This window comes from Phacochoerus africanus, chromosome 15 (assembly GCF_016906955.1).
Source record: "Phacochoerus africanus isolate WHEZ1 chromosome 15, ROS_Pafr_v1, whole genome shotgun sequence".
NCBI lineage: Eukaryota > Metazoa > Chordata > Mammalia > Artiodactyla > Suidae > Phacochoerus > Phacochoerus africanus.
Genome location: NC_062558.1, coordinates 51,169,058 through 51,196,439, shown reverse-complemented (window position 1 = coordinate 51,196,439; position 27,382 = coordinate 51,169,058). Strand labels below are relative to the sequence as shown.

Below are 27,382 nucleotides of genomic sequence, written 5' to 3'. Positions count from 1 at the left end.
CGCCAGATCTGAGCCACATCTGCAACACAGCCACAGCCACAGCAATGCCAGCTCCTTAACCTACTGACTGAGGCCAGGGATCAAACCCACATCCTCATGGTTACTAGTTGGCTTGTTACCTCTGAGCCATGACAGGAACTCCCTAGTGCTTTTCTAAGTGGGTAGAGGCAAGAGTCCAGGTTCATAAAATATTTCTCTTAATAATATCTCTCTGAGGGCAGTTCTGTCCCTTTTCCCGGAGTATCTTATCCTGATCTTGGTCCTAATTCCTTGCAGGGTGGACTGTGAGTCAGTGACTGCAGTGGTTGGTGACTTCCCTTTTGTAGAAATGGGTTGTGGGCAACAGTCTTTGTGTTACAAGCCACTCCCTTTTGTTCTTAATTTTGACTAAGGTTTGGGAGGCATTTAGTGACCATTTTGTCCCAAGGCTCTAGGAATGCTGATTGCCAGGTCCGGTGAAGATTTTGTCGATAGGCCAGGCAATGTGCTGTTACTGGACTAGGCCCTGTTAACAGTAGCCCAAAGCCCCTGGGCCACCTGTCTACTGGTCTATTATGGTCCAGGAAACAGTCCCTCTTGTGGCTTCCTCCCACATCCATAGTTACACTCTTACAATCACTGATCTTATAGAACTATGTCTTTGGTCAGTCAATTGTTTCAGGTCACCTAGTCATCATTATTTTTATCGGAGGCTCAGTCACACACTTAGTAATGAAAGAAACAGTAATCTTGTAAAATAGGCAGAATATATGATACAGCTAGTGACATCAGTAAGATCATAAGCAAGTATTTAAGCTAAGAACTTCCTAGGTGAGGCCCAGTATCTCCCCACACTGTTGTCTGACTATTCTGTTCTGCACCAGTCATTATCTTTAAGGGAAATGGCATCTGCATAAAGTCCACCAAAGACGTCTGCACATACAAGGTGAGTGGTGGTTCATTGGACCCCTTACGGGACTGAGGAAGGAATGTTATTTCTGGAGTTCCCTGGTGGCACAGCAGGTTAAGAATCCAGCATTGTCACTGTAGCAGCTCAGGTCGCTGCTGTGGGGCAGTTTGATCCCTGGCCGGGGAATTTCTACATGCTGTAGGCATGGCAAAAAACAAAGGAACCCAGAGAGGAAGGAGGGACATAATTGACTTTTGCCTCACCCCATTGAACTGGGTGTGGCTCTCGCACCCTGCAGGATGCAGAGGCCTGGAGACAGCACTGAAGGCCAACAAAGCAAGGATGGGGCAGATAGTGCCAGCCTTGCCCAGCCCTCTGCTGAAACTCCAGGGAAACAACACAAAAAGAGCTCTTTGGAGCCATGGTGCTAGATTATGAGGACAAAACTGGCCCTGACAAGCTGACTTTTGGATGCGTTTTAGCACAAATTCATGTATTAAAAATCCTCAAGTGGAGTTCCCGTCGTGGCGCAGTGGTTAACGAACCCGACTAGGAACCATGAGGTTGCGGGTTCGGTCCCTGCCCTTGCTCAGTGGGTTAACGATCCGGCGTTGCCGTGAGCTGTGGTGTAGGTTGCAGACGTGGCTCGGATCCCGCGTTGCTGTGGCTCTGGCGTAGGCCGGTGGCTACAGTTCCGATTAGACCCCTAGCCTGGGAACCTCCATGTGCCAAGGGAGCGGCGCAAAGAAATAGCAAAAAAGACCAAAAAAAAAATCCTCAAGTGAGGAATTTAATCTTAAAACAATTGCCGTCAGGCAGTGCCCTTCAATCTGGGCAGAAACAAACACAAATCCTCTTAAGGAGAACCTACCACCTAGCAAAGCTCCAAAGAATTCTGACAGATAACATACCAAGAAATAATGAGTTTGTTGTAAAAGCATCAATAAAACATGTAAGGAAACAAGGCACCGTTAGTAAGAGCCAGATGCCCAGAGAGACCAGGGGACCAGGATTATCAGGCACAGGATAGACAGTGACAAAAAAAGATCAAGTAGGCTTTTAAAAATAATGAGCAACTTTTTGTTTTTCCTTTATAAACTACTTAATATATACTTGCATTTGTATAAAGACTGTTACCCGAAAGTTCCCATTGTGGCTCAGCAGTAACAAGCCTGACTAGAATACATGAGGACACAGGTGCCATCCCTGGCCTTGCTCCGTGGGTTAAGGATCTGGTATTGCCATGAGCTGTGGTGTAGGTCTTAGACACTGCTTGGATCTGGCATTGCTGTGGCTGTGGCGTAGGCCGGCAGCTGCAGCCCCAATATGACCCCTAGCCTGGGAACTTCTATATGCCACATAGCTGCAGCCCTGTAAAGCAAAAAAATAAAAATAAAAATAAATTTAACTTAATTTAAAAATAAAAAAATGGAGTTCCCGTCGTGGATCAGTGGTTAACGAATCCAACCAAGAACCATGAGGCTGCGGGTTCTATCCCTGGCCTTGCTCAATGGGTTAAGGATCCAGCATTGCCATGAGCTGTGGTGTGGGTCGCAGACTCAGCTCGGATCCCGCATTGCTGTGGCTGTGGTGTAGGCCGGGGGCTACAGCTCCGATTCGACCCCTAGCCTGGGAACTCCCATATGCCACAGGTGCAGCTCTAGAAAAAGGCAAAAAGACAAAAAAAAAAAAAGACTGTTTTCCAAGAAAAACAAAATGATACTTTAAGAGTTCAAACATCTTAGATGAGGCTTGACTTCTGTGCTTGAGAAGGATGCAGGAAGTTTTCCTAAAGACCTTTTTCTGTAAAATTTTCCTCCTTGCTTTGATGTGGGCTTGTTTCTCAAGCCTCAGACCACTGGTTTATTAGAAAAGGACATAACTCAGGAACAGCCAGATAGAACAGATGCACAGAGTGAAGTACAGGAAAGGGTGGGGCTTCCACGCCCTTTCCAGGTTCCATGTTCCTCAAATCCCCACGTTTTCATCACCCAGAAGCTCCCCAAATAACTCTGATAAATATAAAATAAATCTAGGAGTTCCCATCGTGGTGCAGTGGTTAACGAATCCGACTAGGAACCATGAGGTTGCAGGTTCGATCCCTGCCCCTGCTCAGTGGGTTAATGATCCGGCGTTGCCGTGAGCTGTGGTGTAGGTTGCAGACGTGGCTCGGATCCGCGTTGCTGTGGCTCTGGCGTAGGCCGGTGGCTACAGCTCCGATTCAACCCCTAGCCTGGGAACCTCCATATGCCGCGGGAGCGGCCCAAGAAATAGCAACAACAACAACAAAATAAATAAATAAAAAATAAAAAAATAAAAAAATAAAATAAAATAAAATAAATCTATAATTGAAATTGAAGTATAGCCCACATGGAGTTAGCAGCATTAGAGGACTGATGAGTTGGAAGCTAGATGTGAAGAAATTGCAAAAACACAGCCTAGACAGGTGGCAAATGTGAAGGCTTGAAAGGAGATGGAATCAGAGACCTGGAGTCACTGTTTGAAGGGAGAATGATGGGGATTTTAACAGAACTGGCAGGGTTCTAGTTCTGAAGTTCAGGAAGCCCAGCAAATCCTCAAGGAAGATTAAGTTTTTAAGATATCTTTGCATGCATTATAAGAAAAATGTAGAACATCAAAAAATTTTTAGCAGTAAGAAGAAACATAAATTGGAGTTCCTGTCGTGGTGCAGCAGAAACTAATCTGACTAGGAAACACGAGGTTGCAGGTTCGATCCCTGGCCTCACTCAGTGGGTTAAGGATCCAGCATTGCCGTGAGCTGTGGTACAGGTCACAGACACAGCTCAGATCCCGTGTTGCTGTGGCTGTGGTATAGGTCAGCAGCTGTAGCTCCAATTGGACCCTTAGCCTGGGAACCTCCATATGCTGCGAGTGTGGCCCTAAAAAGAAAGAAAGAAAGAACATAAATTAACTAAAAAGAATATGAATTAGATTGACAGCAGACTTCTCAACTGCCTCCATGGAAGCTAAAGGGTAATGGATGAGGCCAGCTCAGAGGATATTAACCTAAGGTTAACAAGAAGTTGGGGACAAAAAAATGAACAAAACGTTAGGCAAATGCCAACCCTAAAAGTACTGGTATTAAATTGATATTTTATATGAATGTATGTGTAGTCATACATGTATATTAATTACATGGTCTATAATATTACCACATAAAATAGACTTTAAGGTAAAACCATTATTGGAGTTCCCTGGGGACCTAGCAGTTAAGAATTTAGTGTTGTCCTTAAAGATAAAAATAGGAGTTCTGCTGTGGCGCAACAAGATCAGTGGTATCTCTACAGCACCAGGACAGTGGTTTGATCCTCAACCAGGAATAGTGGGTTAAAGGATCTGGCATCACCACAGTGTGAGCCATGCCATAGCTGCAGCATAGGTCGAAACTGTGGCTTGGATCTGATCCCTGGCCAGGGAACTCCATGTGCGGCCAAAAAAGAAAAAATAAATAAATAAAAATAAAAGTATTCATATAACAAACAACATGGATTTACTGTATAGCACAGGAAACTATATCCAATGTCTTGTAATAAGCTATAATGAAAAAGAATCTGAAAAAGAACAGACAGTATGTACAGATGAGGCATTAGCCTTCTCAGGAAGTCACAGCACAGCCTGAGCCCCAACCCTTCCCTCCCGAAGAGCAGCGGGGAACCAGCTGCACTGACCAAACAGCACGTCCACCACATGGCCTCTTCCATGCTCTGCTGGGGCTGCTGCCTCACTGGGAGCAACATGTGCAGCTCCCACCCCTGGTTCTCAGCTCAAAGCAGCACAGTTTCTGAGAGCGACCCTGAAACCCATCCGTGATGGGCATGGAAAGGAATGACAGCAGGGGTGAACCTTAGGGCCCGAGTTCTTAATACTTTTTCTTCTTTCTTTTTTGGCTGCCTCACAGCATATGGAGTTCCCAGGCCAGGGATCAGATCCAAACCATAATTGTGACCTATGCTGCAGCCCCTTAACCAACTGTGCTGGGCCAGGGATTGAACCTACATCCCAGTGCTCCTGAGATGCCACCAATCCCGTTGCGCCACAGCAGGAACTCCCTTTTCTACCTTTCTTTTCTTTTTTTTTTCTTTTTTGGTCTTTTTGCCTTTTCTAGGGCCTCTCCCGAAGCATATGGAGGTTCCCAGGCTAGGGGTCTAATCGGAGCTGTAGCCACTGGCCTACGCCAGAGTCACAGCAACGCCGGATCCGAGCCATGTCTGCAACCTACACCACAGCTCATGGCAACGCCGGATCTTTAACCCACTGAGCAAGGGCAGGGATCGAACCTGCAACCTCATGGTTCCTAGTCAGATTCATTAACCACTGCGCCAGGACGGGAACTTCAGGAACTCCCTTTTCTTCTTTTTAGTTACTATCCAGTAAAGCTGACCTTTGCAGGGATACAGTACCAGGATTTTAGCACACCTCTAGTCGAGTGACCACCAGTCAGGATGTAGAACTGTCCCACTGCCCTGTGGAACCCCCTGTGAAGGCAGCCTTCACATTACACCCCCACGCCTGCACCCCGGCAGCTCACCTGCTCCCATCAGGCTCTTTGCCTTTTCCAGAACATCATGTGCACACAACCTTTGATGTCACTGCTTTCACTCAGCTCAATGCCTTTGAGGTTCACCCACCTTTTGTCCAGGAGTCGGTTCTTTTCTGTTGCCAAGTGATGCCTGCTGTGTAACTGTGCCAATCTGTTTACCACCCATTCACTTGGGCTTTGGGTGGTTTTCAGGTGGGTGATTATGAACACAGCGGCAATGAACCTCGTGTCCAGATCTTTGTTTGAACACGTCCAGCAGTTGCAGGGTGTCCTGGTATATGTGGCTGTCCCCCCATCCTCACCAGCACATTCTCTTAAGTCAGTGATTCTGAGAACTCTGAGAGGCAGGGCTGCGGGATGGCAGGATGGCCTGCTTGAGGCTCAGCAGCAGCCGGATGGCAGCAGGTTCCAGGGACAATGGGGAGACCAGCTTGTGTGGTTGGTTCTGAGCTGGGAAAGTAGTTACAGTTCCCCAGAGAACAGGGGCTACTCAGGATCTTTTTTTTTTTTTTTCATTTTTTTCTTTTTCATATTTTATTACAGAGGTACTTTGTATGTATTATTAGTTAATATGTAATTTGTAAACAGCTATTTCATATCCTACACGTACAAAATCATTTTACAAAAAATGCTCTTAAAACAAGTAGGTAACGTGTTCTCTGCTGGGTTGTTACCAAAATATACATCCAGGCAGGTGACACCGCTGCAGAGTGACAGCCACAGCAGCAGCACAACCATGGCAGCTCGCCATCTGACACGGTCCTTCTGCCCCCTCTTCAGTGCCAAGGTCACTGTATCTTGATTCTTCACCTTTGTCCCCTCTTCCTTGGCTGCCTTCTCACCAGGGACCCACCTCTTCACAGATGGCCATGCAGGATACATAAGTAACAGAAATACATCTTTATCCCTGTCTCCCTTGGATGAGAACAATTCTGGTTCTGTGGGACATTGAGCAGTCTTACTTCCCATGGCCTTTTTTGTACCAGAAAATATGTATGAAGCCTTCATGCTATCTTTTGAGTAGTTCTTTGACACTTAATTCTTCAGGTATCTACACTACTATATATATATATATACATATATATGTGTGTGTGTATATATATATATATGTATATATATATATACATATATATGTGTGTGTATATATATATATATATATATTGTGTGTGTGTGTGTCTTTTTAGGGCTACACCTGCGGTATATGGAGGTTCCCAGGCTAGGGATCTAATCGGAGCTGTAGCCGCCAGCCTATACCACAGCCATGGCAACACAGGATCCTTAACCCACTGAGTGAGGCCAGGGATTGAACCCGTGTCCTTATGGATGCCAGTGACGTTCGTTAACCACTGAGCCACGACATGAACTCCATACATTACAATATCATCTAAGCTTCATGATCAAAACAACTAAGAAAGCTGTCTTGTCACAATTGTTTTACATTCTCTATCACCAAGATCTCTGCTAAGAAAATACCAAGATAGGAGAATGCAGCTCAGTGATTGGCGGCAACAAGTTCTTAATGTGTGCTACAAGGGGAAGTCTCTAGGTCAAAATTATTGCAATCAAATATTCAGCTCCTTCAAACATCACCAAAAGATCCAGAGTCACCGACTAGACCAGAAATCCACTGTGATATTGACACGTAAAGGATTGTAATCCACAGAGAGTAATTTGTAATCACAATTGGTCAACCTATCTTTTCTCCAGACACGTGACACCTGATATAAGGGTTTCATCCATTCTATATTCACCTCGTTGCCTTGGTCTGTCTTGTGAAAGATCATACTATATATACCCACTTCAAGTAGTAGCCAGATTATTTTCATTCTATGAAGCTCAACCCTTGAAAAATTTCTCTCAGCTTAGGGAAGTAACACCCCCAAAGCATCCACTGTACCGTAACCTGTACCCAGGGCTGTTCCTGCCAATCACCAGATGCCTGGGCTGATCCTCAAACTTGTAAATGTTCCATTCGTTCTCAGGTACCAGGTCCACGTCGTGGAATATAAACAGTCCCAGTTTTCCTCCTTAAGCGCTTCTAGATAGCCCACGCTCAGGAGTTTGGCACGATTAAATTTTTTAGTTCCAGCCTGGGGGATGATATAGATGCCATAGTGCAGCTGCTGCCTCTGCAGGATGGGGGGAGGTCTTCCAGTAGGTATAGCAGGTGCTTCTCTCTCAGGTGCCAGTGAAGAATCAGGATGGCCACCCATTGCAAAGCCCTGAATTCCTCTGAGTGATACTGGCCTCTGTGCACCTTGGGGTTTCCTGCCCGTACATCTTCCAGAGTGAGATCTGGTTTGAAAATGAGCTTGTTTTGGCCTTTAAGGTATGGAGACACAGAAGGGCAGTTGTCAATGTCTGCTTTTTTCACAGATGCTTCATCTGTTACAGTTCCTTTCTTCCCCCAAACTATACCCTTATTGAAATCATCCATGAGCTCCTTTGCTTTAGGAATGTCTTGAATGGCACCCACAAAGTAGTTGGCCCACCCAACCACTGTCAGGCTAAGGTAGAAAGCAGCAGTAATCGGAATCTGTAGGAAAGGTAGAAAGTCACATTGAAACTCATGTCTTATTTTGTGAGCAATAGGTGTCTTTCAGCCTCACTACAGGCAGGAAGCTTCAAGTTCAACTTTTCCAATCTGGTTGCAAACTTGATGACAAATGACAGTGCAATGCCTGCTTTGATAGTTCTGCTCCAACAGTCTTCCCAATACTGCCACAACGAGCACCAGCCTGAGCAAGGGGAGGAAGCAGGCAGCGGCAGCTGGGACCACCCCACCACCCTGGAGGTGGCTCCCGCACCAGCCCTTCTCAATCTTAAAGGAAGAAAAGGGAACAGCGTTTGAGGTGGAGAGGTCAATCACAGACTCAACAGAGGAACTGGGTTTTAGGGGGACTCTGTTTCATGCCCACCTGGCTTCTACTCTGGTCCACCTTGGATGTGGACAGAGCAAGAAGAGGGGCTCTGGGGGCACCGTGGGCCTCACCTTTCCTCCCTACCTCCACCCCACACCTTCACACTGCCTAGTTCTCTGGGGTGGCTCAGATAACCTTGTAAGCTAGTGTTTATGGTAGAAGCAAGGCCCAGGGCTCCCATGTTGGTTAATTGGCTCCTGGAAGTTGTCTTAATAGCATGGATTTCTCAGTATGATAAGTAACATCCTAGCAAAGTATTTTCTAAAATTGGATCACTTGGTTAGCACAGTCAGGGTCCACTGGCAATCTTGGTTTTCTGTGGTGAGTTGGCAGGACAGGCTGTCAAAGCCTGTGACCACATCAGGATCATCTGTGAGTTGAGTTTGTGAAGATGCACAAATGATTTAGCTCCAATAACTCTGCAAAGAATTGTTTGGCAAATGATTAAAATCGAGTGTCCACTAGATATCAAGGCCTTAGTTTGTGTATCGTGACTCGACCTACCCTGCTGTTCAGAATGAACAGGCAGCGCTCAGGAGGGGGTATTTCCAGTGTCCGAAACAGACACATGTCCTTGTGTGTGGAGTGTGTGTGTGCTGAGACACATCACACAGAAAACTCAGGCAAAGATCGCATTTCAGGGTAATGCCATTACCTCCGGGTGTTGATCACGTCTCTCTGTTTTCAGCCTCTCGCTCCATGAAGACATGAGCCATGTGTGGCAGGCAGGGAGGCAGGGGCAGTTGTAGAAGCCGGCTGTGCTTGAAGGTGGTCCTCCTGGTCAGCCCTGGTCTCCTGGAGAAGCATCTCTGCTCAAGAACAAGGGGCTCCTTGCTTCCAGCACCATAACTGTAAGTGCACACACTCCGTGCCTGGAGCAGCACAGTTAAGATGACATTCAAGTGGCACTGCCCATGTGGACAGCCCTCAGGTCAGTGTGTCCTTGTCGCGGCTGTCCCCGAGCTCATCAAACCTTCTTCATGCCCCAGACCTGACATCCTGCCCCTGAGCAGACCTGGCAGGAATGCGTAAGCCCTCCTGACCCCCGTCTCTGACGCGGGCCGGCCTGTCATTGTTTCCCCAGCCTCATGCAGCCAAGTGTCACTTGTTCAGAATCCAGCTGCAGGAGTCCCGTTTGCTGGTCTTTCCACAGTTGCCGGCTGTCAGGCCCTTCCTCCCTGGCCACGTCATCATCCAGGCCAACCAGCTGGAGAAGCTGATGCCAGGGCCCAAGTCTGGCCCCAGCTGACCTCTGTTGGCTGCAGAGACAGCACCTAAATGCTGCAAGCAAAGGGGGGCTCCCTGAGGACATCTCTGCAGGAAAGCCCCTCCTCTGACAGGCAACCCCTCTATAAAGTCAGCCTGACTGGCATGTGCCATGGTACATACAACCTTGGGTGACTTGCTGAGAACAGGGGGCCAGTGGTGACAGAAACACAACCACACCCACCAGGTCTTAGGGACAGAGGCAAGAGTCCAGGAGAGACCTTTGGAAGGATGGGGTCTCTCTCCTGGTGCTGTGGGTATGCTTTTCTGTTGGGTCGTTGACAGGTGGATGCTGGTGTGTGCAGGGCCTGGGTCTCCATGGATCTGTGGTCACACCTGTGGGGTCGGTCAGGGCAGACTGGAGATGGGACTCTGCTCAGAGTGCTCTGTGACTCCCAGGGATCAGGGGCCTGTGAGCCTGTGATGGTGGCTGTCACCAAGGTCCAGGGCCACATGCTTTCCTGTTGCACAGAAGTTTGAGAAGTGAATGGTAAAGCAATTGAGAGGTAACACAGCAGTCCAGAGGCCAGCAAATAGAACACTCGCTTGTTCAGCAGGTATCTAAGCACCTACTGTGTGCTGGGCATTATTCCTGGTAACATATCAGTGGGGAAAAAAAAAAAACAATTCAGAGGAGTTCCTGTCATGGCACAGTGGATATGAATCCAACTAGTATCCATGAGGATGAAGGTTCCATCCCTGGCCTTGCTCAGTGGGTCTGGGATCCATTGTTGCTGTGAGCTGTGGTGTAGGCCACAGATGCTGCTTGGATCCTACATTGCTGTGGCTGTGGTGTAGGCTGGCAACTGTAGCTCCAATTCCACCCCCATCCTGGGAACTTCCACATGTCCTGGGTACAACCCTAAGAAAGCAAAAAAAAAAAAGCACCACAAAAACAGTCCAGTTGGGTTCACATTCAGTGAGACTAACAATCAGGCAGCAGACAATGTTTGCAGGGGATGTTCCAGAGGTGGGACAGGTGTGGAGGCCAGAGCAATGGTGGAGTTTCAAGAGGGGCCCTAGAGGAGCTAATTGAGAAGGCAGGGCTAAGCAGAGAGCCCTGGAGAGATTGAGGGCCCTGGTTGTGGGGACATTTGAGGGAGGGTCAGCATCCAGGATCAAGAAGGGCTCTCGGGTAGGCGTGGGCATCAGGGGCACAGGCTGTCACTAGGCCTCAGGCCGCTGTTATCCCCAGACCACAATGTGTCCAACCTGCCACTCATGGCGTCACCTCACTGTTCCCTCCCCCACCATGTGTCTTCACTGGCCTGTGGGTACTGCATGGGCAACCCCAGGGAAGCCTGGAGGAAGGGCAGGGGGCAGCTCATCTCCAGATGGCTGTCATGTGGGGCGGAGGGCAGGTGTCAGGTGACTGGTCTCCTTAGGAGGGGTGGGCAGCCCAGACTGGCTGAATGCAAGGAGCACTGCGGTGTCTTGGTGGTGTCCTTGTGTCCAGAGGATTCAGCTGCACTGGTGGCCTGTAGTCACTGGCCACTGCTCCAGTGCACCTGGCAGTCAAGTGCCCGCTGGAAGGCACTGGTCTGGAATAGCAATGGAATTCACCAGGGAGCCCCACTCCATCTCTGCCTGGTTCACTGTGGGTGACCTGTGCCAGCCTCAACAGTAACTCTGCTAGAGGCTGTGTGCTTGCAGGCTGTAGTTGGGTTCACACCTCCCACTACCTGTGTCCTCCTCCGTGGCATGATTCAGCGGGGCAGCCCTCTCCAAAGGCCCCACAACTCCCACTGCCCTTGCCTCCGGGCACCTTCTCTCTGGTGCCTGCCTCAGCCTCTGTGCACTTAGGACTGGTCTGACACCCTGCTCCTGGGGCCCCTGGCCACTCGGGGGCAGCAGGAGTCCTGCTCACCCTCAGTCTCTCCCTCCATAGGCCAAAGGCTGATAGCAGGCACTGCTGCAGGCCGGGACCTGCTGGCATACCCTGTGGGTATGCTGCCACCTCTCATGAGCGGCTTTGGAGGGTAGGGCACTGGGTGCAGCACCCTCTACAGCGTCCCCAACCTCCCCAAGGAGGGTGTCATCTCAGAAGCACAGAGAACCCCATGAGAGCAGGACGCCTGGATGTTATTTATCTTGCTGGGGCCTAGTGATGGCAGCCTTTGAGCCACCCGGAGCCTGGGGCCGCCTGCGGTGACCCCTAACTGCCCGAGAAAACCGGCTGAGGCCGCCACGCAGGAGGCGGACTCTGACCTCCGGGCCCTGTGGCTGGAGCCTTCATTTCTGGCAAGGACTCCCGGGCGCATTAGGAGTGGGGGTGCCCTGCCACTCTGTGCTGACGGAGCTGCCTCTGCGGGTCACTTCGAGGACTGGCTGGACAACATGTAACCTGCATTTTAAAGTCGGTTTACCAAGGCAGAGCTCCCCTGCTGGTGCTGGTGTGGGCTAGAGGGGACAGAAGAGCAGGGAAAGCTCCTCCGGGTAGGGCACCCCGGGTGAGCAGGGCGCGTCGGGGGTCTTCTCCCCATCGTGTGCGCCGCTGGGAGCCCGGGAGTCCGTGAGCCCGGAATCCCAGGGGCGCTGCGACCGCGAGGCGAATGGGGTGAGGGGTGGCCCCGAGGAGTGGCACCACCCTCCTGGAAGGGAGGGGGAGTCCCCACAAGTACCGGGGGAGGGGCTGTGGGGAGGAGAGGGCGGTGCCTGGTCGGGCCCCGCGCGGCCATTGGCTGGGCCATCGGGCCTGCCCGGCCTCAGTTTCCCGCGGGCTCGGGGCGGGTCGGGGGCGGGGCCCGGCTCGGACCACGCGGGGCGGAGCTTGGGAGCGACGCGGTCGCCCAGCCCCGACCCATAACCGGCGCCGCCGCCGCGGTTGCGACCGAGCACGGCAGCTCGGACCCGAGGCCGCCGCCGGGCCCCCTGCCCCGTCCGCCATGGCCGAGCCCCGCGCTCTTGCGGCCGCCGCGCCCGCGCCCGGGAAGGCCAAGCTCACACACCCGGGGAAGGCGATCCTGGCAGGTGGGGGCACACGCACGCAGACCCCCGACCCCCACCCCGACCCGCTTCCGGGTGGCCCCGGACACGGGTTTTGCCGTGCTTCCGGGGGGTCCGGCCCCCGGCGCGTGTCCCCGGTGCACCCGGCCAGGACCGCGGTAGGGGCGTGGGCCCTGCTCCCTGGCGGCGGGCAAAGTCCGGGCGGGGGCAGGGTGCGCCGGTGGGGAGGGGGAGGGGTCTCAGCTTGGTCCCCGTGTGTCCCTGCAGGCGGCCTGGCGGGCGGCATCGAAATCTGCATCACCTTCCCCACCGAGTACGTGAAGACGCAGCTGCAGCTGGACGAGCGCTCGCACCCGCCGCGCTACCGGGGCATCGGTGAGTCGGGGAGGCCGGCGGGGGCGGGCAGGCTGGCGGCCGGCGGGCGGGGTCGCTGACCGCCCCCTCCCCCAGGGGACTGCGTGCGGCAGACAGTCCGCAGCCATGGCGTCCTGGGCCTGTACCGCGGCCTCAGCTCCCTGCTCTACGGCTCCATCCCCAAGGCGGCTGTCAGGTGAGGCGGACTTGGCGACCCGGGGGCCACAGGAGGGAGCCCCGGCCCCGGGGTGGCCCATCTCATGCCTTTGCCTCTCGCCCTAGGTTCGGGACGTTCGAGTTTCTCAGCAACCACATGCGGGACGCCCAGGGACGGCTGGACAGCACGCGCGGGCTACTGTGCGGCCTGGGAGCCGGTGTGGCCGAGGCCGTGGTGGTCGTGTGCCCCATGGAGACTATCAAGGTGGGCAGGCCTGGGAAGTGACAGGCGTTCAGAGCGTGCTGGGGTGGCGGGGGTGGTGGTCTTGTGCCACGAGGAGACCATGAAGGTGGGTAGGTCCCGCAGGAGTTGGGCAAGAGGATCTGCCTGCGGAGCCTGCCCAACGAAGCCAATAGGAATAGCTTTCTGTGGCCTGGACTTGATTCTAGAGGCAATGGTATAATGAGGTTTTAAAAACTTATAAAACATAAGGTAACACATGTTTGCTGCTTGAGTTGTGGGAAATACCAGCAAAAACGTTGGTAAGGTTGCCTCTTGCTCCAGGGACCAGCCAGGTGTTGCAATGGCCAGGCATGCCCTTATGGTCCTGCCTTAGGAGCCAGCGCTTTTGCTGTCTTTTTTCTCAGGTGAAGTTCATCCATGACCAGACCTCTTCCAACCCCAAATACAGAGGATTCTTCCACGGGGTCAGAGAAATTGTGCGGGAACAAGGTGAGCCTCTGGGCTTTCCTCCTCAGGTGGGGTCAGGGACCTGGGCCAGGCTGGAAAGGGCCCACACTTCCACTTCCTGCCTGGGCACTCCTGGGTCTGGGGCCAGAAGGCATCAGTGTGACCCTGGTGCCTGCCCACCCCAGGGCTGAAGGGGACATACCAGGGCCTCACAGCCACTGTGCTGAAACAGGGATCCAACCAGGCCATCCGCTTCTTCGTTATGACCGCCCTGCGCAACTGGTACCGAGGTGCGTCTGTACCCCCAAACCCCACCTCCAGGCCTCGTACTCTCCCCTTACTCTCCTGTCCCCTTCTCACCACAACCCTCTCCCCTATCCAGGAGACAACCCCAACAAGCCCATGAACCCGCTGATCACTGGTGTGTTTGGAGCAATTGCGGGAGCAGCTAGTGTCTTCGGGAACACTCCTCTGGATGTGATCAAGACCCGGATGCAGGTGTGGGCATGGCCCGGAAGGGGGTGGGGCCAGGAAAGGGGCTGGTTGCTGAGCCTAATTGTTTCTGGTGTCTTGCAGGGCCTGGAGGCACATAAATACCGCAATACCTGGGACTGCGGCCTGCAGATCCTGAGGAATGAGGGGCTCAAGGCGTGAGTGGGGGATGGGAGGGGCTGCCCATCTTTGCCCCAGGCCCTCTCTGCCTTCTGCCAGGGCCTCAGCCCACCCTACCCTAGGCCTATCCCTTAGTGAATCCCACCATAGGCCTCTGCTCTTGCTCCTCCTACCTAGGGACCCACCCCCACTTTGCAGAGACACTGTCTTCATCAGCCTTTTCATCTCCTACTTCTCCAGATTCTACAAGGGCACCATCCCCCGCCTGGGTCGGGTCTGCCTGGATGTGGCCATTGTGTTCATCATTTATGATGAGGTGGTGAAGCTGCTCAACAAAGTGTGGAAGACAGACTGAGCCGTGGGGGCTGCCCCCAGCGCCCCCTTCTCACAATTCCAGTGCAGTCGTGCCAAAAGGCCCCTCCCCGTCCCTTGCACTCCGTGGCCCAGGGCTGTCCCCTGTGGTCGTCAATTCCACATGTCCCATAGTGCCATGTGTCTCATGTGGTCTGTAAGATACTACGATGTGTCTAGCTGAGACCGGGTGTCCCTCTGGCCTGTTAATCCGTGCCCACTTGTCCACGTGCTTACTCATGTGTGCCTGTGTTTCATGTTTCCTGTCCTGTGACCCTGTGCCCCACTTCCTGGGGTGCCTGTGTGGCCTGGTCCCAGCCCGGTGCCTTCCACCCACCCTGGCCTACCACAGCTGCCTCTGGGCTTCAGCCTGGCCTCACTGCATTCCAGGGGCTCCATGCCCCCCGCTTCTCCCGCCACTGGCCTTAACTGGCCCTCGGGCCCTCCTTCCGCCCGGGACAGGGTGGCCCCTGCCTCTCTCAGGACCACCCTTCCAAGGCAGAATAAACCGGATCCTGTTGCAGCCTCCTGTCCCTGCGTGGGCCCATCTGTGGGGGGTAGGCCCACTCTTCCCCTGAGTGTACTGCCAGGGGGCCAGGTAAGCTGGGCAGCAGGCAGGCTGGTGGGCAAGCCAGCTATGTCACAGTGTAAGCCCACTGGGAGGCCTGGCATCAAGCCCAGGGATATCTGGGTAGCATCCAGGCCTTGCCTGTGGCCTGTGGACCAGCTCCTGCAGGGTCAGCTGCGAGGTATGTCCTTGGGGTGGCCTGGCAGGCAGCACTGAGCAAGCAGAGTAGAGTGCTCCCCTGCGCTGACATTTGGACCTAGAGACATGCTGGTGGGCTCCTGTCTGTCCTGCAGCCTTTGGCCCAGCCCATCTCACTCCCTCCTGGTTTCTCTCTGAATCTTTCTGCTTGCGGGGCAGTGCTTTGGGGTGAGCAGTGCTCTTCTGGTCCCCAAGACTGAGCAGGAGACCCTGTTTTACACCTTCACCTGGGCTGGGACAGGAGGTGTGGAACTGCCAGACCAGGGCACCTCCGGCCCTCACCCCACAGCTCTGAACCTCAGAGGAAGGCGTCCCTCTTGCTGGAGCCCCTACTCTAGGAGCCAGGTGCAGGTAGAGGCCAAGCCCAGCATGAGGGCCAAAGATCCCTGAGCTGGAGGCTTCATGTGGCCCAGTCTGGCTAGGAGCCACCACCCATGAGCCAAGCGGAGGAGGTGTGAGCAGGATGGGATGACCTCGTGCTATGTGGGGCAGAAGGACCTTCTTGTCCAAGTGACTCCTCGTTAAAAGTCACACAAAGGGCTTGGCTCGCATGGGAAATAACTTGCCAGCAGGCTACTCCAGCAAGCAGGGCTCATCCCTGGAGCTGTTCCTTTTTTGGGGAGATTGCCTCACACAGCACCTGGATCCCTGGAGTCTGGGGCAGATCTGAAAGTCAAGTGTGGTTTAAGGGGTGCAAGAGAATATGGTCTTGAAGGACTAGGCCATACATCCTCAGTGTTCACAGGACATGGAGGAGAAAGGGCCCAGTGGTAAAACTTGCCTGCTCACAGGCAAGGCAAGCCATCTAACTCACTTTCCTAATTGGAGGATAAAGCATTGACATAAGAAGCGGCCCCAGTGGGCCATGAGTATAGAGTGATATGAGGCACTTAAAAGGACATGACGCTTCACACAGTGAGCTTTCATGGGAGACAAAAAACCCCAGAGTTCCAGGTAGTTCTTACAGCAGGCAGAGCCCAGGAGCTGGGTCCTGAGGGGACTCATGCCCTGGAACACTGACCTCCAGGATCTGCATCTGCTCACAGACTGCACACCAACACGGGAGTCCTGTCCCCAGCCCCCTTCATGAAGAGGAGGGGGCAGGGCTGCACTGAGTTGAAAACGGGGCATGGGGACCTATACTCAGGAGGGGTAGGGAGCCCAAGTAGCCCCCAGAGCCCCTTCCTTGTACCACACAGCACCACGTGGACAGCAGAAGCCCAGCCAGAAAAGCTTATTGAGCTGGATCTGAGTACCCTGGGACTGTCAGCACAGAGGCACCACCTGCCCCACCCCCCTGCCTGTTCACAGCAGCCTGAATAGGTGGGGGGGGGGGGGGGCTTCAGTTCTTGGAGGGAAGGGGCTGCTGCAGGGGCCAGGTCTCCTATGCCCAGGAAGGAGCTTGCTTGTGATGAGCACAGCTGCATTTAACCAAGATATCAATATGGCTGCAGGATGGTGGACCCTTGTCGTTGCAGCCCTGGGGGCAGTGGCAGAATGATGTGGGGAGATCTTCCAACAGGAAGCAGAGCAGACATCCTCATTCCCATGGGTGAGCCCTGCTCACCCACTACCGCACAGGAATCTCCTGGGTTTCTCCATGTCCTTATGTGGGTGATACATGGCAATCAGCTAATTACACACATTAAGCCACTCCTAGCAAATGGGTCTGTCTCCTTTTAGCCAACAAAAAGAATTATGTCTTTCCAGCTGTACCCTCAGCCTACACAGCAAACAATCTGAGCTGAGAATGCCAGAGTGTTTTCCTGGCTAACCCTCTACTTTCTACATGTTCTCAGATTCCCTGGACCAGATATTTATAAAGGCACAGAATCAGGGGGTCTGGGGAACACTTGCCTCCTCAAAGTCTGGGAACAGGGACCAGAGGAGATGCAGACAGTAGATTGTGGACAAAACGTGGCACAGGCCAAGCAACTGGGTGATCCCTGTAGCCTTGTACCTCCCCTCTGCTCAGAGGTTTTTTTGGTCCTTTGAGGGCCAGCACCGGCTGCATTTGGAGGATCCCAGGGGTCTAGTCAGAGCTGTTGCTGCCCGCCTACGCCACAGCCACAGCCACGCCAGATCCGAACCGCGACTGCACCCTACACCACAGCTCAATATCGGATCCTTTAAACTACTGAGCGAGGCCAGGGGTCGAACCCACAACCACATGGTTCCTAGTCAGAGTCGTCTTGGCTGCGCCACGACGGTAACAACTCCTCCTCTCTGCTCAGATTGTGCCAGGCCCTGATGCCCAACGCCTGTCGCTTTTGTCTCTTTGGCTGGCCAGCCGGCCACACCCACCTCCCACTCACGCTTCCTTTGGCCCAGCCTCGCCCGGAGGCCCCACTCAGAGAGGAGTGTCATCTGAGGTGACCTCCACTTATGGGCCATCACAGCGCCTCTGCTCAGCAGCCTGCAATGGCCTTTCGCCCAACCCACCCCTCAGGCTGAGGGCCAGCCGGCCAGTCAACCCCTGCAGACCCTCCAGGCTGACCACACCCCAGAGCCCACGCCCCCCGCCCCCCCCCGCCGCCGCCTTCAGCGCTGTAGTGGGGGAGATAAACACTGCCGCAACCTTTACCAAGGCCCCGCCGCGGAGGAAGGTTGAGCCCGCAGGCCGACGGCTAAAAGCCTCAGACTGCCAGAACAGCTCAGTTTCCAGCCTCGGAGGTCCGGAGACACACAGCATGTTTCCTGGACCCGTTCATGAGGGAAGACTGGGACCCACGGGCTGGGAACCTGGGACTCGGGTAGGAGCTGAGGGCAGCGGGGGCGGGGCCGCACGCTTCCGGAAGCCCGACGGCGTGCGCTGATGGCGTCACGGCGCGCCCCCTTCGACGCGAGCCCGCGCATGCGTTCGGCCCTCTCATTAGGTCTGAGACCGACCTTGCCAGTACCCTCAACCTTCGGCGTTCGGCCGGCGCAGCCCCCGTCGCCCGCCCTCCGGGTCGGCAGGCTGCTCACGCTGGACGTCAAGAGCTCTCCTGAAGCAGCCTGAGGGGACATCCTCCGGCCTCCCCACCCCCACCGTGAAATTCCTCAGTTTCCCCGAGCTGGACGCCTGCCGCAGCGGCCTGCCCTCTTCTTCGTCCCCGATCGCTGCACACTGCTGTTCTCTCTCACCAGCACTTCCTCACCCTCGACCTTTGCTTGGTAATCCGCACTGTCCTTCAAGACGTACCTGACCTATGTGCAGGGAGGGGGCCTGTTCCCCTTTTCCCGAACGGCCCTCTTCCTGTGTCTTCAGACCCAAACTCCCAAAAGGCAGAGCCTGGACCTGTGGCTCACCCCTCTGTCTTCCTCCCTGTGCAGCATTCTGCTCCAGAGTCCCTAGTCTCACCTGTGGGAAGGGAGATGTGGTCAGGAGGTCCTCCAGTCTCTCCACTGCTCACCCTGCCCTGTCCTGCTTGCTGGCCAGCTCCAATCCATGTAAGGCACGGTGGCCCATGCCACAGCCCTGTAGAAGAGGAGGCCAGGGCACACCCCTCTATGTCCCCTCACTTCTGGAGCCTGTCTTTAACCCAGGATTTAGAGTGGGGCCTGGGGTAGGTCTCTGCAGAAGGCAGTCATAAACACAGGCCGAGTTACCTGGACAGTGGGCCTCCTGCCAGGACCTTCTTTCTCAACCGGCCTCAATTCTGAGGTGGAAAAATCCAGGAGTTCCCATCGTTGCTCAGTGGTCAACGAACCCGACTAGGAACCATGAGGTTTCGGTTTTGATCCCCTGGCCTTGCTCAGTGAGTTAAGGATCCGTAAGCTGTGGTGTAGGTCGCAAATGCGGCTTGGATTCCGTGTTGCTGTGGCATAGGCTGGTGGCTACAGCTCCAATTCGACCCCTAGCCTGGGAACCTCCATATGCTGTGGCTGTTGCCCTAAAAAGACAAATACATACATACATATATACATACATACAGTGTTTCCTTGAAAATTAAAAATATATATATTATTAAAAAAAGAAAGAAAAATCCAGAGACCAGACCTGTCTGGGATGTATGGAGGGCCCAGGTCTGCACAGTCCCCATCCTTGCACACCTATTGAGCAGGGTTGGCAGGTAGAGTCACCTCAGCTGGGTCACTGGTCCATACTCTAGGATGGGGCCCCAAGGGAAAGACAGAGTGTGCAAGCAGTGGCTCCTTGCTGGCCTCAGTCAGCATCCCCCTGGTCTGCGACCTGCTTCCTGGCCATGAATAATGGAGAGGAGAGTGTACCTTACTTTGGAACCCCAGCTCAGTGGGGAGGCCAACACCCAAGGCCACTAGGAGTGAACAGGGCCAGACGTGGCATGGGGAAAAGGACAGGATGGGGAGGAGCTGGCCTAAAGGAAAGAAGGGGTCCCAAAGGGTGGGCAGAGGATATCTTCCCTTATTGCTAGTGGAGGCTTCCAGAGGTGGAGGCTGGAGCCAAGACCTGGGAGCCACTCACACCTGGCCTGTTGGCCTGTTGGACCCAGGAATTCATCCCTCCCTCTGGTTGTTGGGACCAGGCCTGGTCCAGTGAGCACTGCAGAGACGGAGACTAGCCCACGGCTGGAACTGCAGAGGTTCCGCGGAGGGGTCAACTGCTCGAGCGCCTGGCTGACAATTGAGCGGCCAAAGCAGATTAACCCTGGTGCTAATCCCCGCTAATGGCTTCAGAATCCCCGGCGCCTAGCGGCTAAGCCGGCCTTTCTCCGCAGCACGGCCGGCCCTCCCTGGCGGCCTCAGCCTGCGGCCACGCGATGCTATCTCGGACCCACCGCGCTAATCCTCGCTCTTGCTTTCTTCCCAGACCCGCTTGAGATCGGCCGATTGGCGCTTGATTAGGGCTGCTATCGAGGGCCTCTTTGTGCCATCGGCCCTAAATCCCCTAATTCCGTGATAAAGGAGGCATTAGCGGGGCCTTTGCTTCGGAGAAAGGCACCGGCTTGAAAGAAAGCAATCAGGGGGATCCTGATGGCCTCGCCTGCTAGGCCAGGGAGGGAGCAGGAAAGGAGAGCGTGCGGGTGGCCCCTCCCACCTCCATCCGAGGCTGTCTTCCCCAGCCCTGAGCTCTGCCCCACTTCCCCTCTAGCCTCACATAGGCCTTTGCTGGGACCTAACTCCATACCCGCCCTGGACGTGGCTGGACCTGCCTTGTGCTCCAGCCTCTGACAGATGAAAGCCAGTAGTCTCAGCTCACCCACAGATCCCTTCCCTGGGCTCCCAGGTGCTCCCCCCGGCCCCTCCCACCCCCTGGAGGTCCTGGCTGCCATCCGCTCCTCTTTGACACTGACCAGCTTTGACCAGTCCTGGAAGTGGTTGAGTCTGCTCTTCAGTCCAGGAAACAGGTGAAGGCAGCCAGGAGTGATGGGTTGTGGAGGGTATGTGCCTCCGGGCCGGCCTGAGACCTCTGGTGGAGGGCAGCTGGGGTGGGCAGGGAAGGCCTCTCTGCAGAGTCCACAGTGAACCCCAGGATGGGGCTGAGAGCACTGCGCTGGCTGCAAGCTGGGTGCATTGACAGAGCTGATCTGGAGCCTGGGCAGCTGGAGGGAGGAGGCAGAGGTGGGATGGGCAGATGGGCAGAGGTGTCAGAGTCCAGGAGCTGGGGGAGCAGGAAGAGGAGGCGGCTGATCCTGTTATCATGAGCTTGGGGGTGGGGGGTGTGTCCTGATTGGATCTGTGTGCACAAGGAGCACTGCAGCAAGGTGACAGGCTCACTTTGGGGAGTGGGTCAGGTGAGAACAGTGGTAGGAGAGGGTTGGACGGCCTTTGTGGAGGCCCACATCTGCCCTGGCACTGAATGGGGGTGTGGTAGAACTGATGAGGTTTGGGGGTGGGACCGAGGGGAGTGTCTAGCACTTGAGACTCAGGCAGCTCTGGGGCAGGTGGGTGTCACAGAGGTATGGGTAGGTGAACCAACCACTTACTTGGGTGGATAGATGTGCATTTACCAAGGTGAACAGAAGTCTAAGTGTGGCTCACCCAGGCGGCGAGGTGGAAAGGCAGGCCACTTACCAAGGTGGACAAGTGGAGGGGTTACCGATCAATGGATGGCATTGTGCATCATGGGGGCTGCTGGGGCTCTGTCCAGACCCCTTGGGTGGTCAGCTCACCTCCTGCTTCTCTGAGTGTCAGTCTCCACCTTGGAGCTTTGCCCCAGGTGACAGAGCCACCATGCAGCACACAGGGGTGACCACATGAGGAACCAAAGGCTGGTCCCTATTCTGCCTCCAGGTAGTTCAAATTTGAAGCAGTCTGAGTCTGCCCCAGCTTCAACAGAAGGTTACACAGATGCTCGCCTCTACCCCAGATGCCTCCTCGCTTAGCACTCTTCACCCCTCACCTGGCCCTGACCTGCTCCCAGGGTGACCAACCATGTCACCCTGTTGTTGGGCAGTCTCCTGAGAGGCAAGACTTTCATGGGCAAGCCAGGCTGATTAGTCACTCTGTACTGCTGTCATGTCCCCCCAAAAAGAGATGTTGAAGTCCTCAACCTGGGTACATGAACGTGAACTTACTGGGAAATAGGATTGGTCTTTGCAGATATAATTAAGATGAGGTCATACTGGAGTAGCATGGGTGCTTAGTCCAGTTTAATGGATGACCTTATAAGAAGAGGAGACACAGAGGCAGACGTGCACTCAGAGCCCTCATGGCAAAGCAGTGGGACCCTGACTCACACCATGGGATATCTTGAGCACTTTGACCCCAGACTCTCTGGACCCTCTGGGCCTGAAGAAGTGGCCTTACGTCCTCCATGGTGGAAGGTGGTGGTCCACCTTGCAGGAGAACACTGCAGAGACCTCAACTGAAGCAGTGCCTCCTAAGACAGTGTTTGCCTCTGAGTCTAGCTCCCTCCCCTGCTGGCCACCACACTGCAAACAAGGATCATTTCAGCATGAACCAGCTGAGGTGCTGAGCCCCATGGGAGGGCAGGGATGGGGGTAAGAGAGCTGCAGGACTGGCAAGGAGGTGCTGGCAGGTGTGGATCCAGTTCGATTCCTGACCTGGAAGCTTCCACATACTGAGGGTGCAGCCAAAAAAAAAAAAAAAAAGTCTAGCAATTTAGATAAGCCTCAAAAGGTGTTTAAAATGAGTGAGCAGGAGTTCCCATCATGATGCAGCAGAAACGAATCTGGCTAGGAATTCGATCCCTGGTCTCGCTCAGTGGGTTAAGGACCTGGCATTGCCGTGAGCTGTGGTGTAGGTCGCAGAAGCAGCTTGGATCTGACATTGCTGCGCCTGCGGCATAGGCCGGTGGCTACAGCTCCGATTAGACCTCCCGGCCCGGGAACCTCCATATTCCGCAGGTGTGGCCCTAAAAAGATAAAAATTAAAATGAGTGAGCAGAGTTATACTTTTCATAAAGCTGGAGTATTTGCCTTGGACTAGTCCTCCAGTGGATAATGATATATTTCTTAAATCTGGACAGTGAACAAGCAGAAACAAGAAGGAGTCAATGCAGGAGAGAAGGAAACATGACATTTCCACCTTTTGGAGTTTTTTACCTGAAGGAAATCCTCAATAAGAGGTGGCTAGAACTTAGAAAGAACCTGGAAGTTATTACTGCTTTCAAGAAGCAGTCAGCTTGAGTCTGATTTCAGAAAGATCATAGCAGCTGGAAAGTAAGGGGGAAACCTCAGAAAGAAATGTAGTGGAAGAACCCCAAATTCTGCATATAAACTCAGCCCATTTCTCTGGGTAACACCAGAACTATGCATGTACAGAGAAGATTCCAAGCAGCCCAGCTGAGGCTAAAATAATGGAACAGATTTCAGTCACCTTACATTACAGGGGTTGACAAATTTTGCAGTTTGCTTTCAGCCCAGTTAAATGCCTGCTAAAACAAGGTATCAGCACTCTTCAGATGAATATAACAGAAACAAAGTTCTCTATGACAGATCATATAATATCTAGGATACAACCAAAAATTACTAGACACAGAAACAGCATGACCCATGTGTAAGAGGATAGTTGGTCAATGTAGACCAGCCCTGGAATGATCCACATGTTGGAATCAGCAAATAACATTTTCTTTTTACAATTTTATTAAGGCACATTTAACTACTATAAACCACATCTATTTAAAGTATATAGTTTACTGAGTTTTGCCATATGTATACCTCCATGGAACTATCACCACAATTAAAATAAAGAACATATCCATCACCCCCAAAAGTTTCTAGTGTTAATTTCACTAAGAATAATAATTACGAGTTGTCTGTTGTGCTTATAGCAACAGGTTTTTTTCTGAGTAGTATTTAATTGTATTCTGTTTAATTCATTTATCAATTCATCTCTTGATTGACATTTTGGTTTTTCTCATGGGAGGCTACTACAAATAAAACTCCTATTAACATTAAACTACACATTTTTTTTTTTTTGGTCTTTTGTCTTTTGAGGGCCACACCTGCGGCATATGGAGGTTCACAGGCTAGGGGTCTAATGAGAACTGTTGCTGCCAGCTTATGCCACAGCCACAGCCACAGCAACACCCGATCCAAGCCGCATCTGCGACCTACACCATAGCTCATGGCAATGCCAGATCCTTAACCCACCAAGCGAGGCCAGGGATCAAACCCGCAACCTCACGGTTCCTAGTCAGATTCGTTTCCACTGCACCAAGATGGGAACTCCTAAGCTACATGTCCTTGCATTTTCACTTCCCTTGGGTAAATATCCCCAGGAGTGGAATGGCTGGATCATATAGGTGTGTATAACTTCTTAGGAAACTGCCTAAAACTACTGTTTTCCAAAGTGGTTGTTCCTTTTTACATTCCTGCCGTAAGTGTTATTGTCATCTGCAAACAGAGACAGTATTACGTTTCCTTTTGGATCTTTATACCTTTTCTGTATTTTTTTCCTTTATGGCATGGGCTAGGACTTCCAAGACAATGTTGCATAGAAGTGGTGTGTGTGGACAACCCTTACTCCTGACCTTAGGGAGAAATTTTCCGATGTTTTACCATAAAGTATAGTATTAACTGTAGATTAATTTTGGTTATTAATAAAATTGTTTACAATATTTTCTTATAATATTTTTACCATCTGTAGAATCTGTAGTATTATCCCCTCTTTCATTCCTGATATTGACAATTTGTGTTCATATTTTCTGGTTGAGTCTAGTTTATCCATTTTGTTGTCTTCTCAAAAGGACTTTGTTAATTTTATTTCTTGTTTGTTTTATATATTATCGACTACTGCTCTCATCTTTGTTATTGCCTCCTTTCTACTTTTTTTTCTTTTTACAGCCACCCCTGCAGCATATGGATGTTCCCAGGCTAGGGGTCTAATCAAAGCCCTATGCCACAGTCACAGCAAGGACAGATCCAGGCCACATCCATGACCTACACTGTAGCTTGTGGCAACACCGGACCCTTAATCCACCGAGCAAGGCCAGGGATGGAACCTACATCCTCACAGGTACTAGTCGGATTCTCTTTTTTTTTTCTTTTTTTTTTTTTTGGTTTTTTTGCCTTTTCTAGGGTCGGTCCCACGGCATATGGAGGTTCCCAGGCTAGGGGTCTAATGGGATCTGGAGCCACCAGCCTGTGCCAGAGCCATAGCAATGCGGGATCTGAGCTGCATCTGCAACCTACAACACAGCTCACGGCAACGCCGGATCGTTAACCCACTGAGCAAGGGCAGGGATCGAACCCGCAACCTCATGGTTCCTAGTCGGATTCATTAACCACTGCACCACAATGGGAACTCCACTAGTCAGATTCTTAACCTGCAGAGCCACAACAGGAACACCATCTACTTAATTTTTTTAATCTTCTTATACATGCATCTTAATATGCAATCTTAGGTCATCAATTTTTTACCTTTTTGGCTATGCCTGTAGCATGAGGAAGCTCCTGGGCCAGGGATCAAACCCAAGCCCCAGCAGTGACAATGCTGGATCCTTTACCTGCTGAGTCACCAGGGAACTCCCTCATGTCATTGATTTTATATCTACTTTTCTAAAATTAATGTTTAAAGCTATAAATTCTTCCCTACTACTTCTGTTACATATTGCAAGTTTTGATATGTTGTACTTTTTCTATCATTAAATTATAAGTATTTTCTTTTTTGGCCCCACCAATGGCATGTGGGAATTCCCCAGACCCACACCAAAGGAGTACCAGACCCATAGCAGTGACAAAGTTAGATCTTTAACCCACTGAGCCACAAGGAAACTCCCTGAATGAATCTTTAAAATATTATATTGGGAATTCCCGTTGTGGTGCAGCGGAAACCAATCCGACTAGGAACCATGAGGTTTCGGGTTCAATCCCTGGCCTCGCTCAGTGGGTAAATGATCCAGCATTGCCGTGAGCTGTGCTTTAAGTCACAGATGCAGCTCGGATCTGGTGTTGCTGTGGCTGTGGCTGTGGCCAGTGGCTACAGCTCTGATTAGACCCCTAGCCTGGGAACCTCCATATACCACAGGAAGAAAAATTTATACTGAACAACAGCAACAAAAACACCTTATATAAAAGAGCATGTTGGGAGTTCCTGTCGTGGCGCAGTGGCTAACGAATCCGACTAGGAATCATGAGGTTGTGGGTTTCATCCTTGGCCTCGCTCAGTGGGTTAAGGATCCGGCATTGCTGTGAGCTGTGGTGTAGGTCGCAGACGCAGCTCAGATCTGGGGTTTCTGTGGCCGTGGCATAGGCCAGCGGCTACAGCTCGGATTTGATCCCTATCCTGGGAGCCTCCATATGCCGTGGGAGCCGCCCTAGAGAAGTCCAAAAAAAAAGATAAAAGAGGGCATGTTGTACTATAGGGGTTCATTTCTATGAAATTGCAGAGTAGGCAAAACTAATCTTTGTTGAAAAATGTAGCAATGGTTTCCTCTTGTGGACATGGTGATTATCTGAGAAGGATCATGAGGGAAATTCCACGGTGCTGGAAGGGGTGATGGAAAAATTCTGTATCTTGGTGGTGTGGAATGCACAGTGTTTACACTTGTGAAAATTCATGGAATGATAAACACAAGATTTGTATAATTCTCTGCATGTAAATTTTACCTGAAAACCTTAAGCAAATATTGAACTCAAGTTAACAATATACACGCTGAAGGAGTTTCCGTTATGGCCCGGTGGTTAACGAATCTGACTAGGAACCATGAGGTTGCAGGTTCGATCCCTGCCCTTGCTCATTGGATTAAAGATCCGGCATTGCCGTGAGCTGTGGTGTAGGTCGCAGACGCGGCTCGGATCCGCGTTGCTGTGGCTCTGGCGTAGGCCGGCGGCTACAGCTCTGATTAGACCCCTAGCCTGGGAACCTCCATATGCCGAGGGATCGGCCCTAGAAAAGGCAAAAAGACAAAAAAAAAAAAACACGCTGAAGAATATAGTTATGAGGTGCACTGATGTCTGTAACTCATTTTGGAATGCCTCAAAATAAGATAGACTGATAGTAGTTCCCATGGTGGTGCAGCGGAAACGAACCCAACTAGGAACCATGAGGTTGTGGATTTGATCCCTGGCCTCGCTCAGTGGGTCAAGGGTCCAGTGTGGCTGTGAGCTGTGGTGTCGGTCGCAGACACAGCTTGGATCTGGCGTTGCTGTGCCTGTGGTGTAGGCCAGTGGCTACAGCTTCGATTAGATCCCTAGCCTGGGACCCTCCATATGCTGCAGGTGTGGCCCTAAAAAGTCAAAAAGACCAAAAAAAAAAAAAAAAAGACGGACTGATAGATGGATGCATGTATACATGATCCCAAGATGAGAGAAGCAGTGTCACCTCACCGTAGGACCTGGCCTCAGAAATCACAGTGCCACTTCTGCTGCCTCCTAGTGGTTAGAATTAAGTCACTATGCCAGCCCACATTCATGGGCTGAAAATTCATGAAATTTCAAATTTCACCTCTTGAAAAGCGGTGTGTCAAGGGATTTGCTGACCTGTTGAAACACATCATGGT

General features: G+C 52.3%; 1 protein-coding gene and 1 pseudogene across 2 annotated transcripts in view; one reads left to right on the top strand and one right to left on the bottom strand.

Moving 5' to 3' along the window:
- SLC25A1 (solute carrier family 25 member 1) overlaps positions 1-15,270 on the top strand; it is a 28,838-nt gene extending 13,568 nt beyond the window's left edge. The window contains exons 3-11 of one of the 2 annotated variants that reach the window (XM_047761002.1): positions 9,060-9,222; positions 12,851-12,958; positions 13,034-13,133; positions 13,220-13,358; positions 13,742-13,826; positions 13,970-14,074; positions 14,167-14,282; positions 14,361-14,434; positions 14,637-15,270. In XM_047761002.1, coding sequence (XP_047616958.1) covers positions 13,251-13,358; positions 13,742-13,826; positions 13,970-14,074; positions 14,167-14,282; positions 14,361-14,434; positions 14,637-14,751 — 603 coding nt within the window. In that variant the 5' untranslated portion in view covers positions 9,060-9,222; positions 12,851-12,958; positions 13,034-13,133; positions 13,220-13,250 and the 3' untranslated portion in view covers positions 14,752-15,270. Of the gene's footprint in view, positions 1-9,059; positions 9,223-12,398; positions 12,608-12,850; positions 12,959-13,033; positions 13,134-13,219; positions 13,359-13,741; positions 13,827-13,969; positions 14,075-14,166; positions 14,283-14,360; positions 14,435-14,636 lie in introns of those variants that run through there. The other variant, XM_047761001.1, reaches the window with a different exon arrangement.
- On the bottom strand, positions 6,800-8,206 carry LOC125116077 (beta-1,4-galactosyltransferase 4-like; annotated as a pseudogene).
- Positions 15,271-27,382: the final 12,112 nt, after the last annotated feature.